At 41.6% G+C, this 14,490-nt stretch overlaps 1 protein-coding gene across 1 annotated transcript in view; it reads right to left on the bottom strand.

Moving 5' to 3' along the window:
* Positions 1-640: 640 nt before the first annotated feature.
* Positions 641-14,490, bottom strand: part of SH3RF1 (SH3 domain containing ring finger 1) — a gene marked incomplete at both ends in the record, with an annotated part of 142,695 nt that continues 128,845 nt past the window's right edge. The window contains 2 exons of the mRNA XM_084232146.1: positions 641-809; positions 8,857-9,206. Of these exons, the coding sequence (XP_084088272.1) occupies positions 641-809; positions 8,857-9,206 (519 nt within the window). The remainder of the gene's footprint in view (positions 810-8,856; positions 9,207-14,490) is intronic.

Below are 14,490 nucleotides of genomic sequence, written 5' to 3'. Positions count from 1 at the left end.
TTCTTGACAGAACCAGAAGACGGGATCATTTCACTTCTCTCGGGTTTCTATCTCCCTACCCCTGGCCCTTACTGATACTCATTCAGACGCGTAATGTTTTGGTATCCCAAGAAAGGAAAACCAAGTTGGAGAACTGGCATTTCCTTTTTAAAGAAGTGAAAAATAACACCAGCGGGGTAAGGGGAGTTCATTCTAGGTCAAAAGACTCTCTTGCTCTCAACAGGAGATAATCCAGCTTCTCCTTAGCTATCATTTCATAAATTAATAATTTCTTAACTCATAATCCAAAGAATTTATCTATTACAAGAAAAATTCAAGTTTATAAAGCAAATAAATTAGTTAAGCCTTGTAAACAATTGTCTATTTTCATTATATATCTTTAAAAAAAGAAAAGCTTTCTCTGTAGAGTAGATCAGACAGCACAAGGCACACCTCACACATCAGAATCCAGACACATCCCAAACCCAAGCCTTCTCGACACTGTTCGCAGGGAGCGCTGTAACCGGGGCTCTGGAGTCACACCAATCCTTTGCTCTTCTCCTGACCATCTGGAATTCCACAAATGTGCTCTTGCCATTACACTGCTTTGTGCTCTTTCATTGTGTGATATGATTTTTAAGCCTTCTTGTCCTTGTTCTCCTCAGAGGTTTTCCACAAAGCTTCCAGGGAAAAGGCCGGTTTTCCCATTTCGTTGCAACGTGCCTTTGAACCAGCCATCCTCTCGTTTTTTATGAACAAACACAATATCTCCTTCCTTAAGTTCAAGTTCTGCCTCACTCTGAGGAGGGTAGGAAACCACCACCCTGTGCCTAGAAAAGAGAAATATGTCTTAGTCAAGGCCATTCAAAGCGGATGAAAATGGTGGGCGGAAAGTTTGCATGCCTTAACCTTCCTCAGAAGAGCAAGCCGCACCAGTTTGGTTGACAAGGGTTGTAAAACAACTCAAAATACAACTATTTTCAGTTTACCAGAAACTTAGGATTAACCTAGTTTGGAGACACTGAAGAGTCCACAATTGATGACCCAGACTGGTTCACCCGAGTGACCTTTACAGGGACAGCCATTCTTGTCCCGTGTGTTTGTGACTCAGTGATACAGATGGAGATGTTTATTCCACTTCCCTGGGGGGGAGCCATTTCTGTCCTTCTTTCTTCTCCAAGAAAGGAGCAAATTTATCTGATTGGCAAGACTCAGAGAAGCAGCTGAGCTGTGGGTGTAGATTTCTCTGCCCTTCTCCAGCCTGCTTGGGCTCAGCTCTGCCTCTGCTTCTATGTTGTAAGCACCATGGAGTGGTCCGAGCCAGGGGCCAGGGGCCAGGCTTGACTTCTGAAAGTGAGTCTGGAGGTCTGTCTCTCTGTATTGTTTACAGTGGGGTTGGATGTGGATGAGCCAGCAATTCTAAGTTTATCTGCCCCACATACCCAAATTCTCCCACAGGCAGCTTGTTCTAGAGTCCAAATTCAATCCAACTCTGTCATGAGGTTAATATTCTCACCTCCATTATTCTGATAGCTGTGTCTGTATCTCCATTAGTTCTCAATTTAGACATCAGTAGGAAAAGCTGTAACTGTCACCTAAAAATCCCGGATGCCTCATTGGTATATCATCTCCCTACTTCCATGTCTACTCCCTTGTCTCTTTGGGTCAAAATCCTAGTTTGTAGTCAAGGATATTAGAGGGAAATGACTTATTTTATGCTCTGTAATGATGTATCCTTCTTTATTTTCCCAGTTTTGCTACTTTCCTTTGCTCTTCTCTTGCTTTTCCCAACCAAAGGATGGTGTAGCCAACCTCCAAAATGGCCCCAGGTGGTCCCTGCCCCCTAGTACTCACACTCTTGTGTCATCTCTTTGCACAGAAATGCAAAGGGATGACCTGTGTGACCAATGAAACTGAAAATGATGCTGTGTGATTTCTGAGGCTAGGTCATAAAAGGCATTTAGCTTGCACATTACGTACGTTTTCTCACTATGTAATGTTTTGCACATTACGTATGTTGGCTCACTCGTGTAGAGGAAAATTAGCTGCCTTGTGGTAAGGAAATGTAGTATCACGATGGCCAGGCCCACGTAGTGGGTGACTAAGGTCTCCTTCCAAAAGTCAAAAGTAACGGGCAATAGTGGTTAGAGTGAGCCACCGTGAAACAGATCCTCCAGCCTGAGAGGAGCACAGCTGAAGCTGACGTCTGGACTAGAATCTCAAGAAGTACCCTAAGCCAGAACCACCCAGATAAGCCTCATTCCTAACCCACAGATATGGTGAGACACTAGCTGATTATTGTTTCAAGTCACTAAATATTGGGGATAATTTGTTATATGGCAGTAGATGACTAGTAAATGTGGATACACTTCTAATACCAGAAAGTGAGTATTCAGTCATAAATGTGATTTCAAGTTTTTACTTTCTTTTGGTTCTCCAAGTCGGAAAATGAGTTCATAGCCTCCAGCGACCCACTCTTGACTACAAGTGAAGAATGTTATAGTTTAAAAAATGATATAACAAAATTCCTAAAGCCCATTAGAACCCAGACCTTTCAGAAGATTGCTAGCTTCACCAGGCTTCATTCCATAAAATACTAAAATCCATTCTCATTAAGAAGAACAATAGCAAGAGTCCCAGACAATTACTCTACTGAAAATGGCATTTCTGCAAAGTTCAAGTGGCTGCCCAAACAATTCCTCACCTACTTTGGGGTGCAGGAGCTAAATTACACTCCAAGATGTGAAGCAAAAGCACAGCATGGAGTCTGGCTTATCATTTCCAGGAAAGGTGAGGCTAATTCAATATTTACAAACTATAAGGCTCAGTGGTCATGTATGCCTGGAATGAGGAAGGGGGAATGGATGGGGGAAGTGCCAGTCTTGGGGTTGACACAGCCTTTAAGGTCATTTTCAGCAGCGTAACTTGGAGCCAGTTACCTTAGCTCTCTCTGGTTCAGCTTCCTCAGCCATAGAACAGGACTGTAGTGAGTTAAGCTCCGTACCTGGTGTTATCATGAAAGGCTTTGAGATTATAAATACGATGCTTTTAGTACAGTGTCTGTCATGCAGTTCACACCCCAAAAAGCAATGTTCCAATAAGACCACATGGCTTAGGCAAGAGCAGGCAGAGGCCTGGTGTTTCAAGGAAGTGAAGGACGTAGTTTGCCAGTCAGTAGCTAGTAACTTCTACCCAGGAAATAGACTCAGGCCACAATCTAAAAAATTGCCCGAATGAGATTTGACTTTTAAAAGGATATAAAGTAAGGGTTTTGAAATCCCTTCTCTGTCACCTTCAAAGAGCAGAACAAATCATTTTTGCTTGGGCTAATCTGAAGGAAGGCATCAACATCAGGAAATTTCTCAAGTCTGATGCCAACACACTAAAAATCCATAGGAAAGGCAATGTTGAAAGTTGCCATTTAGGGCAAGTTAAAATTTGAGTAGAGCATTATACTTCTGAGGGAAAGTGAACAATGACTCAAATCATAGTCTGAGTAGATCTCTTACGAAACGCACTCCCCACTGGTTCTCTATGAGCTGCCTTAAAGGTGAGACGAACAAAAATAGTTCTTGAAAAACTTGAAGTGAATTAGATTAATATTTGCATTTTATAAAATGCACTAAACCAATTTTGTCAAAAAAAAAATTGAACTAGAACTGCTGCTGGGCTAAGAACATAATCTTCCTGCCAAGTTCCCAGTGGGAGCAAATTTTCATTGCTAAGTTATAAACCTCTGGGGGGTGGAAGGAGAAACCACGAAACCACGTGCATAATGGAAACTGTGACACAGTCGTGATTGTATGAAGACTACCAGGTGCAGCAGTATCAGACTCTGCAAAGAAATCTCCCAGCCCAGATCCTGGCCTAGAGCCTTGTGATGTAGTTTGCATACGAATTTCTAATACAGACTCTCAAGGCCAAATACTGGGCACAACCAGCCAACTATCTCAGGCACGGGAAGGTTTTGCCAAGTAAATGTTTACAGACCAACAAACAGATGTAAGGCACAGCTGCTGAGGCCCAACATCTGTTGTCTTTATTTGGGGAAAGTTCTGAACCTCAGGAGTCAAAGATTACTCTCCCATGATCTCCAAGGGACATACAGTTCCACCCTTAAAATCTGCACCCTGTCCTCTCTTCATTGCCATAGCTGCCACCTCACTGCCTTCCACCTGGTCAAATTATCTACCTTTCCTCCTGGCCTCCAATCTCTTTTTGTCCCCAATCCATCTGATGTAGAACTGAAATATTCATGCTCTTAAGTGGCAACTCTATTTGCAGTTAAGCTTTGCTCAAAAAACATTACTGACTTCTAAACATCTGTAGTAAGATGTTCAAAAAGCCCTGAACAATGTGACTTCAGCCTCTCCTTATAGCTACTATTGCTGTTATCTGCTTGAGTCTGTCCAACACACCTCTCAACTCGAACATGTCTTCCAGGTATGGCTTTTACTGCTCACACTTGGTGCACTAGCTCATGTGGTCCTTCCACTGGGCACTCCCTCGGATGACCTCTCTGTCCATCCACCCCCATCAGCCTCTCAAAGTCTCACCCCTGAGGAATCGTCTCTAAACTCGCTTGACCAGATCTCAGGTTCCCCATCGCTATTCCAACTATGTTTTAAAAGTACAAATCTCCTTTACTTATAATGAAATCCCGAAAAGTGCTAGAACATGGATGAGCCTTGAAAACATTGTGCTATGTGGAATAAGACACAAACAAAAGGAAACAAATAATTCCACATATGAGGCACCCAGGATAGTCTACTCAAAGAGGCAGAGAGTAGAATGGTGTCTCTCACGGGCTTGGAGGAGGAACAGATGAGGGTTATTGTTTATTGGGTGCAGAGTATTATTTTTGGATGATGAAAAAGTTCTAGGAATGGAGAGTTGTGGTGGTTATCACCACTGTGATGTGCGATCAGAGTGAATGTACTTAATGCCACTGAATTTTACATTTGGAGTAATGGTAAATTTTATGCACATTTTACAATTTAAAAAATAAGCTAAATGAATAACTGAGTGAACAAAAATAATGAAAAAACTGGAAAAGAAAAAGAAAAACACCCAAAGCCAAGGGGTAACCCACTCAGTCTCAGCTGTTCCCTGTGAACCAAGCACTGGGGAGGCAGGTGAGGTACGCAGTGTGGTCCTGAATGAGCTTCTCCCTCTTGGTGGCTGTGTGACCCTAACTCAGTTTTTGGTGGTAGTTACCATGATGGAATTTGAGAAACAAAGTCTTGCTCTATCAAGAAGCCCCACTGACATGCCAGTGCCAATCTTCCTGGTTTGGGCTGTGGTAGTCTGGCTACCATGTAAATGGGCACTTGTAATCTTTTATCTGTATGCCTTTATTTTTCTGGTCTCTCGTGTTATCTGTAATTTACATATTTTTGCTTCCAATCTCCCCTGGTACAGCTCAAATTGGACCCCCCGATGGCTCTGGGAGGCACCCTGCTCATCACTCCGGTCTGGGTGGGTAAGCATGGCCTGCTTTTTGCCAGTTGCTAACGCAATGTAATATCCAATTAAGCGATTCACTGGCAAGCCACACTAGCTCGCTTTGTAGCTCGCCTGAAGTCCAAGTAAATCATGTTCATCGCTTCACCCAGTGGGGTCATTGTCACTGACTCAAATTAATTGTGCTGGTGAAGCCCCACTGCCTTTCTGTAAATCTGTCTCTATCCAATTTGTATGTTTCCAAGCGTTCTGGTTTAATCCCGGATCAAAGATCATAGGTTCTTTTCCAATTTAGGAGATGGGCTTATGTGGTTATCAGTTTAATTCCTAAACTTAAAAAAATACACAGCTAGAGATGATTTGCTGTGTCTCCCTAAGCCTTTTATCTGTAATTTTTTTTCGTGGAAGAAAAACCTGCCATACCTTCTTTTATCTGCTATTCCTTCTGAAGTATTTTATTTCTACTTTCTCTTTGTAATTTCTAATTATTTTCTCAGTCCCTCTAAAACAGAGTGTAAAATATTTGTTCTATTATTTCTGCTGTCATCAATTATACATTTTCTGCCTCGAGCATAGTGTTATTTCTTGCTTGTTTTCTTCAGTCTCTCTAACAAACACAAAAGAATCCTTTTGTTCCTCAGAAAACTCTCAGCTGACACCAGGACCTGTCAACATACCGCAAGGCTCATCCTTCCTTATTATGAGATTGCTTAAGTCTTTATATCACGTGGATGCCTCTTTCCACTGACGGCACTCATTGCCCTATTCACATTCTTCTACTTTAGATTTACAAGACAGGGTCAGGGTTTGAAAGAAAATTTTATGCTTGTCCTCATTATAATCTGCAGATGAATCCTATCTCATACTGTACCAAGATTAGATACTAAAATATATTTTCATGAAATCCTATCAGTCCAAATTCTAAAAACTCTGCCTAGGCAAGAGTTACTGATATTAGGTTGTGAATAAGGGACTCTAAGACCCTGAAATGCTTTCAGAATTATATTGAGGTCAAAATTAATCTTTTCTTCATTCTTAGTATTAAGTACTTTTTATTACATTGAATTTTTTGAAATATTAAAACAGGTAATCTCTAAATGATACACTTGGTAGTTTTTGAGTAACCAAATAATTTCATTCCCAGTGGATGACAGAATGTTTTCCTATCCTACTTGCTTGCACACATTTTCCCTGTTGTTTTGAGAGTGAGGCAGACCTAGGAAGCCAAGCTAACTACATACTATTGGATGAAAGCAAAGGAGCTATGAAAAGTTGGATTGGACTGGCATTATACTTAATATTCCATTCAACATATGGATTGTAAAAATATAAATTCAGACAGAAATCTTCTCCAAAGACCCCTTTCCTACTTGTAAAAATTGAAATGGTTACATAAAACCTGCCGGAGAGTTCCAGAGTGCCCATGCCCATCTGTCCCATCATTAAATTGTCCATGTTCCCTCTCTGATGTGCACCCCGTTCCCAGAACTGCCATCACCTGTTTACATTAGCGATTTCTCCTTTTCACATCTACTGAACAGCAGGCGCCTGCTGTTAGAAGGAGTCCCTCTAAGAGGACAGGGCTGGAATGCAGAAGCCACAGAGATTGAGGACATCTGGCAACTGAAAAGGAATGCATAATGGGGAGGGAGGCAGCAGTGCCCAGCCGGTGCCCAGGGAGAGTCTGGGCAAAGTGAACCATCACTCAGAACAGTTAGACAAACACCACAAATGACAGGGGAGACAGAAGAGGGACTCGGGGCATGAAGGAAAACCTGCAGCTCAATGCCTGGGGGGAGAGGACCAAAGAAAAGTAAAAAAGTCAATGGACTAACTCCAGAGACAGAGGTGCTATCCCTGGAAAGCAGAGTAATTCTACAAGAAAAAGGCTGGCTCTCAGAATAAAGGATGAAGTGTATTCAGAACAAAATTCCAAAGCTATACTGAGAGCACAATAGATGGGGAGAAAGACGGAATAACATTTTATGTGGGGAAGAAAGGCTACTTATTTAGGGCAATGTCTGGCTTCAAAACGGGTTCTATAAGGGTTACAACTATAGAAAATTAGTTCCCCTCATATATAATATGTTGTATAGTTTGTGCTAAATGCACAGAAGTAATTTAAAGCTTATTCTTTTTCTAGCTTATTTTTTGGTTAAAAATCAGGTCAAAAATTTATTATGAATTAAGATCTCGAATGTGATGGGTACAAAGGTAAATTTAAGTCATTTTGATGTCTAACACTTTATAGTAATATTTCAAATCAGCAACAGAGAAAATGCTACCCTACAGCACACCTCCACAAATTAGAAATCTGCTTTATTTATGAAATGCAGGTATGGAGAGAATAAAGCTTACTGAAACAATAAAACAGATGACACTTTATAAAACAAATGTTCATATGTTTATGCATTACGTGAAAACAGTTCAGCATTTTTAGTGTACTTTGTGATGTTTTTTTCCTGGGCAAAGAACAGTGCTTCATTTTTAATTCATACAGTCCTAGTAGATATTTGTCTTGTTAAATATATTTTCTTTCCTAATGCACTCCTGTTCAAACAGAACTGCACCCATTTGTAATCATTATTCAAGGTCAGAAGCAATGAAATCGTGCTCATTGTTCTGAGAGTAACTGAACCAAGTCACTGGGTCAGGAGAGGCAGTTCTCTGTGACTGTGGCCTCTTCTGCTCAGGAAGAACAGCAAGAGAATTCTCTTAGCTGGCAGAATTTTCCAGGTGCTTTACCACTAACAGGTTCTAATGTAAACCTCTTAATTAAAAAAAAAAAAAAAGGCAACGGCTTAACAAGGAACAATTGTTGGTGATGGAATCGAAGCAAGAAGGAAGTAGATGTGAACAGTTTCCAGAGATTGAGAAATGTCACCTGGTTATCATTCAGGAGTGGCTGTTTAGAGAAAATCAACAAAAAATTAGGCTGGGGACCTAAAGCCTATAAGACACATGGGAGGAAAAAGCAGAGAGAGAGTAGGTGGCAGCAAGCAGTAAAAGAAAGCCAGCGCTTCGTTAAAAAAAATTAGGAGGGGGCCTCCCTGGTGGCACAAGGGGTTAAGCACCGCACTATGAAGCAATCCACAGCCTCTGCAGCACGAGTTCGATCCCCAGCCAGTCAGGGAGATTCCCACATGGCACAGCAGACCTCTCCTGACTCGCCCACTGCTTCCCTCAGCAGTGTGTTTCAGTGGATCTGCCTGTTCTGCTCCCCACTGTGTCTGGTGAATCCTCTCACCCCCCGGACCTCTGGCCTGCACCTCAGCTCTTGTATGAATAAATAAATAAATCTTTAAAAAAAAAATTAGGACGCATGAGAAAAGATCTCAAATATCAAAATACATATTTCAGCATAAAACTTGCTACCCATTTCTTAGTTTTCTCCCCGCACATCACAGAACTCACCTTTCACACACTACCGGCCTAGATTCATTCATGACTGGGCCCAGGGAGGAGCACGGCTGCCGGGGAGGGGGAGCAATGGGTGCGGCAGAGTCCAGGGAGCTGGTCTTCCGATGAAGAGCATCCTGGGTCAGAGGTGCTCCCCCTGCGGCCGGGCCCTCGCCATCCGCGGAGCAGGAGCCGGCCCTGCCGTGGGCACCCCCCAACGGCAGCTCAGGACCCATGGCGCCCTGTAGGGGCAACTCGCCACCACCCAGCTCCACTTCCAGGGTGGGGGAGGCTGGAGGAGATACTCGGGGCTTGCGTTTCGTGGAGGCACCAGACAGCAACTTCAACAAACCCTTTTTTTCTTTCTAGAAAAACAAACCAAAATAGTACATTAGTTGGTCACTGACGACGGCACTGTAGTGATTGTAATGTGTAAGGTGCAAGCATTTCAACTTTTGATATCATTTAAAATTATTTCTGTGGCTATCTGGTTATTCATGATCTAGTTGCCAATTTCTGTGTAGTGTTAACTTGACCTTTTGCTTTTCTTTCTTCTCCCTTTTTTCCTGCAAGTTTTGTTTCTTTTGGAGACTATGGTGTTTTTATTCACTATTGTTTTCTGAGTTTGGACAAGGAGATAAAAAAAGATGTAAAACAAAACAAACAAACAAAACCCTCATCAATTAATATCTCAAACTTGGTGAAAGCAGAAGTACACATTTTAGAACAAAATAGAATTTCACTTTATGAATTTCCCAAAATTCTGCCTGTATCTCTAAGGCTATTTGTATAGAGAATTAAATATAAACCTAATAGCATTTGACTACACATCCTCATACATAACTCTTACCTGTAGGTAGTGATATCTTGATCGGTTAAGTATTAAACCACTTCTTACATGTTACACCTTGATGAAACTTAGGCTATTAACAAGAGAAATCAAACTATTCTACAATGCAACTAACTCCCTGTGAGAAAGCAAATAACTCCATCAGGTTTTAAATAAAGCTTCAGTATAATTTAAAAAAAATTGTCTCTTTTCGCAAGCAAATATTCCCATAAGGATTTTTCTCAGCAATCTCACTCCACAGAAGCCACCTCTCATATCTGTGTCTCTTTTGACATTGTTGCTCTTTGCTCTACTAGGAAATCAAGATCTAGAGATAACTCTCCTTCATCCCCAAGTCCCGAGTGTGAGTTCTCTCTGATGACCAGGAACACACAGCAATCATCACTTTACATTCTTTGACTAAAATGTCAACTACATCATAAAGTCTTCTAAAAGGAGACATTGATAAGTAAACAGAGAATTATTTCTTTAGAAAACCCTATAAACAAATTTGAATTAGTAAATCTATGTATAAGGAGAAAGAATTATTTTGGGGCCCACAAGGAGATGTAACACTGAGAAGTTTTTTTGGGAATGTGGGTTAGTTCAGATTCAGTAAAACTCCCTGGGGGAAGAGAGTCCAAACCTGTAAGACAGTTTCCATTCAGGACAGAATGGCTGAAGAGAGAAAAGAGAAAAGCAATCATTTACCAGATGATGAACAAGCACCCCAGGGAGACCACACCAGAGGTCCTATTTACCTAATGCTGCTCACAGTATCTGTTAACCCTGGTTAGAAACCCGGGAGGGGAGAGATGGTGGATAGTGCTGAGCCCAGGCTGCAGATGAGCACAGCCAATCAACCCATCTCCCACCCCTCTCTACCCCCACTCCCCAGAATGAGGAAGATTCTTTTGCATTTCTCTTCAAGGTCTGTCCTAAACTCATCCTACTGGCTTTTGCTGCATTCAATGTCTCATTTCCAGTAAATCATGAATTTACAGTAAATCGTTCTATGAACTTGAACAACTTGAATGCAGTACCTGTACCTCAAACAGCTGTGTCACAGCTTCAAGGCCGAAAAAAACAACTCGAATAGGAGGACATTGGTGGAAGGTAGGGAAAATATTTAGCTACTCCTTGACTCGGGAAATAAAAGAGGATACTCTGGATCCCCCAATTCCAATAGTGACAGATTTCCTTCTATACAATGGTCAGTGAAGTTCCCAGAGGAAAAGCCTTGGCATGTTGCTGCCACATTTGCTGAAGGGAGCCTGAAGTCTGGAGGGCCAAAGACTGAACTGGGAAAGAATATTCAGCAGCTCACACTTGAAAGGGAGCAGTCAGCAGCCTCAGCCAGCTATTCCTTCCTGATGTAAGGAAGCACAAATCCTGGGGCCCCCCACAGATCTACTAAGAACATCAAGTCCATTGATAAATTACAATCTCAGCAAGCCACAGCTAAAGATATTTCTTAAAAGCTCAGTTCTGGGCACTCAGAAAAAGATCAGTTAGCTGAAAAGCACTCAGGGAACAGCCTCTAAAGTGATTAAGAAGAAAGATGTTTGTTCCTCTAAAATGATTAAACACATTAAATACAGCTTGCTTTAATGACTTCTCAAGGCTGTGCTATCATCATCAGTCGATGCTGACTACCCACGGAGCAGCCGGCAGAGGATTAGGTGTGTGTGTGGTGGGGGGGGGGGGCGGGGGGGGGCGCGGCGCTAACACAGAGGAGATGCCGCTCTTGTCTAAGGAGCTATGCTTTTAATATCATCTTCTGATGTTTTCTACGGTAGCAGAACAATGTGCCACTTGAGAGTGATAATTTTGCAAATTCATACACTTATCATCTAAGGGCACCTTTGTTTTTTCCAAATCCTACAGCAGAAATGAAAACTGCAGATGAATTAGTCAAGACTACACTTCAGCAAGGCAATTTTCAAAATCTAATGTTAACATGTGTGAAAAAGGAGCCTATCCTTTAAATAAACCTTAATAATTCTTCTCCTGTGGGTCCTCCAAGAAATTGTTCCTAGATCAAATGTGATTTTCTCTTTAGAAGATTGGATGATTTAAAACCACAGCTCATATAGACAGAAAAAGAGAACTACTAGGTCACAAATAATCACCACATAACCATATAGAGTAATTTTTACATATAAAAAGAATTTGTGAGTATCAACAACGTTCTATTCATTGTGTAACAGAAAACACAAAGTGGGAAGCCCCAAAGCTCCTTCCTTCCCAAGCAAAACACATCTCTTCTGAGCCACTCACAATTAGCCACATTCTTACCCCAGTTTTCCTCTTTATTTCCCTCCTTGCTTTCAGATGTACCAAGAAAGTGGCAAGAGAGAAATAGTCTTCTGGGTAGTATAGGTGATCCAAAATCTACAGCCAGGCTCCAATAAGCAGAGTTGCTGTTCTCAAGTGAAAAAAGAATCTCAAACACTTCATTCATACATTCATTCATCATTCATTACTGAATTCATTATTCATATATAATTATCCAGTAGTAATCATGCTTCAATAAATACTTATTTGTATCTAATATGAACCAAGCAATGTGCTACATTCTGGGAATGTGACAGTTGGCAAGCAACAGTAACAAGCAGAGACATAATCATGGACATAAACCAGGTGTACTTACTGGCCTCCCTGGTGGCGCAAGGGGTTAAGCACCGCACTAGAAGCAATCCGCAGTTCTGCAGCACGAGTTCGATCCCCAGCCAGCCAGGGAGCAACCCACATGGTGCAGCAGACCTCTCCTGACTCCCCCTCTGCTCCCCTCAGTAGTGTACTTCGGTCAATCTGCCTGTTCTGCTTCCCACTCTGTCTCTGGTGACTCCTCTCACCCCTGCATCTCCGGCCTGTACCCCAGCTCTTGTATACATAAATAAGCAAATCATTAAAAAAAACAAACAGGTGCACTACAGAGAACTAAAGCAAGGTAAGAGCAGAGAGAATGACCAGGAGGCACTGGCTGAGAAGGCAGGTGTGTGCTCTTGTGCACACCCACACACGAGTGTGAAGGCTGCTTTAAGGAAGAGCATGAAAGGAGGGAAAGGCTATGTGAAACTTGAGCTGGTTAATCACTGCTGAGTTAAGAATTGTTAAGTGTTTTTGCAAGGCTTTCCACACTTACTTCTCACACCCACTCGGGGAGACAGGCATCAATATTATTTATTCTCTGCTCTAAGCCTCTCTAAGCCGGCCTACAATCACACTGCTGGTAAGCGGTGGAAGTGGAATGGGAACCAAGGCCCAAGTCTTCCCTTTTGGGAGTTCAGCACAGGCAATGTCTCCAGAAGCACATCTACTCTGTGGAATGATAAGAGCAGACACGTTGACCCCACCACAGAAGTGGTTCTGAGCCAGACTCTGCAGGTTTGCATAAGGAGATTGCAGCCATCACCAAAGGCAGGAACAGTGTGATTAGTTGCTGAACAGGGAGGGCAGGCTTCTCCCTAAGAAAATGAAATGGTCGAGCCCATAGACCATAGTGCTTCTGACAGTGAAATAAGAACAAAGAGGAAGAAAGATCATGCGAGCAAAGTAATCAGTAGGGACTTCAGGACAAATATTTATAATACAAGAAATTAGGCATTTAAAAACTAAATGGACCCTGTGCTTAGGAAAACTGAGAATAGCAAAGATCCTCAAATATCGAACTAACTGAAGAAAACCTGTGTTTCCTTATAGGAGTGTCATTAGGAACCTGGACATAGGGAATTTCAGGCACTAAATAAGTTCTTTGGTCCCCACATGAGAATGTTCTCTTTCAAGAACATATCCAGGCTACAAAGAGAGCATTCAAACCAATACCCACTCCTGCTGATTTCCACAGGAAGAAACAACAGTATCAGAGAAGCCTTATGAAGCATCTCCAGAGACTCTGAAGGTGAGAGTAGGAAATGTAAGCACTTGGGGAGGAGAGGGTCATCAGACATGTTTATCCTTTTTCTGAAGTGAGGATTAGACTGTTAAATTAATTAAAAACAGGAGCCATTAGGTTGAGATGGTTCTAATGCCTTAGCAGCTTGCATAACTACACCTGAAATGTCTCATGGTTAAGAAATCAAAATCTAGGCAACCAGTTAAGATCCAACCTATAAAGCTGTCCACAGCCTCTGCAGCGTGAGTTCGATCCCTGGCCAGCTAGGGAGCAACCCACATGGCGCAGCAGACCTCTCCTGACTCGCCTGCTACTCCTCTCAGCTGTGTACTTCTGTCGATCTGCCTCAGTTTACCTTTTAACATAATTTAGAGAATGTAAATACGGTAAAGTACATAATTGGTGCTGAAGACAAAGATTTGTTTTCTGGATGAAAGCTTAATATACCTGAATAATATTTGTCATATACAGGGGAAAAAACATATACACTACTATATTAGTGGTCTTCTTTCAAATCTTGGCTCATATTTAAGCTTTCTGTTTGGATATTCTCTAACTTCTAAATAAAAATGTAAAAGTTAAAAATCTTTAAGAATGCAATAAAAATATACACATATATATGAGTATCTTAGAGCCTAGGGAACACATTTTGGTGGAGACTAGCCGATCAAATAATGAAGACTTTAAATGGAGCATGAAGTTAGAAAAGTGTCCAAGTAAAGTTGCAACTGATAATTATAGAAGATAGCAGAGATTTTTATAGAAATAAAACAACAATGGTGTAACTGCGCTGATTTCTAGTAAGAAATAACTGAAATGATGTTTGGAAATATATTACAGAGTTTCAGATGCTTATTTATCAAACCGCAGAGTGCAGTTACCAGAAAATCTAGCTAGAGATTTTTAAGTCTGGGATAAAAAT

This window comes from Talpa europaea (genome assembly GCF_964194135.1).
Source record: "Talpa europaea genome assembly, chromosome: 4".
In the NCBI taxonomy this organism is placed as follows: Eukaryota; Metazoa; Chordata; class Mammalia; order Eulipotyphla; family Talpidae; genus Talpa; species Talpa europaea.
The sequence above is the reverse complement of the archived record's forward strand: the minus strand, read 5'-3'. Positions and strand labels throughout refer to the sequence as shown.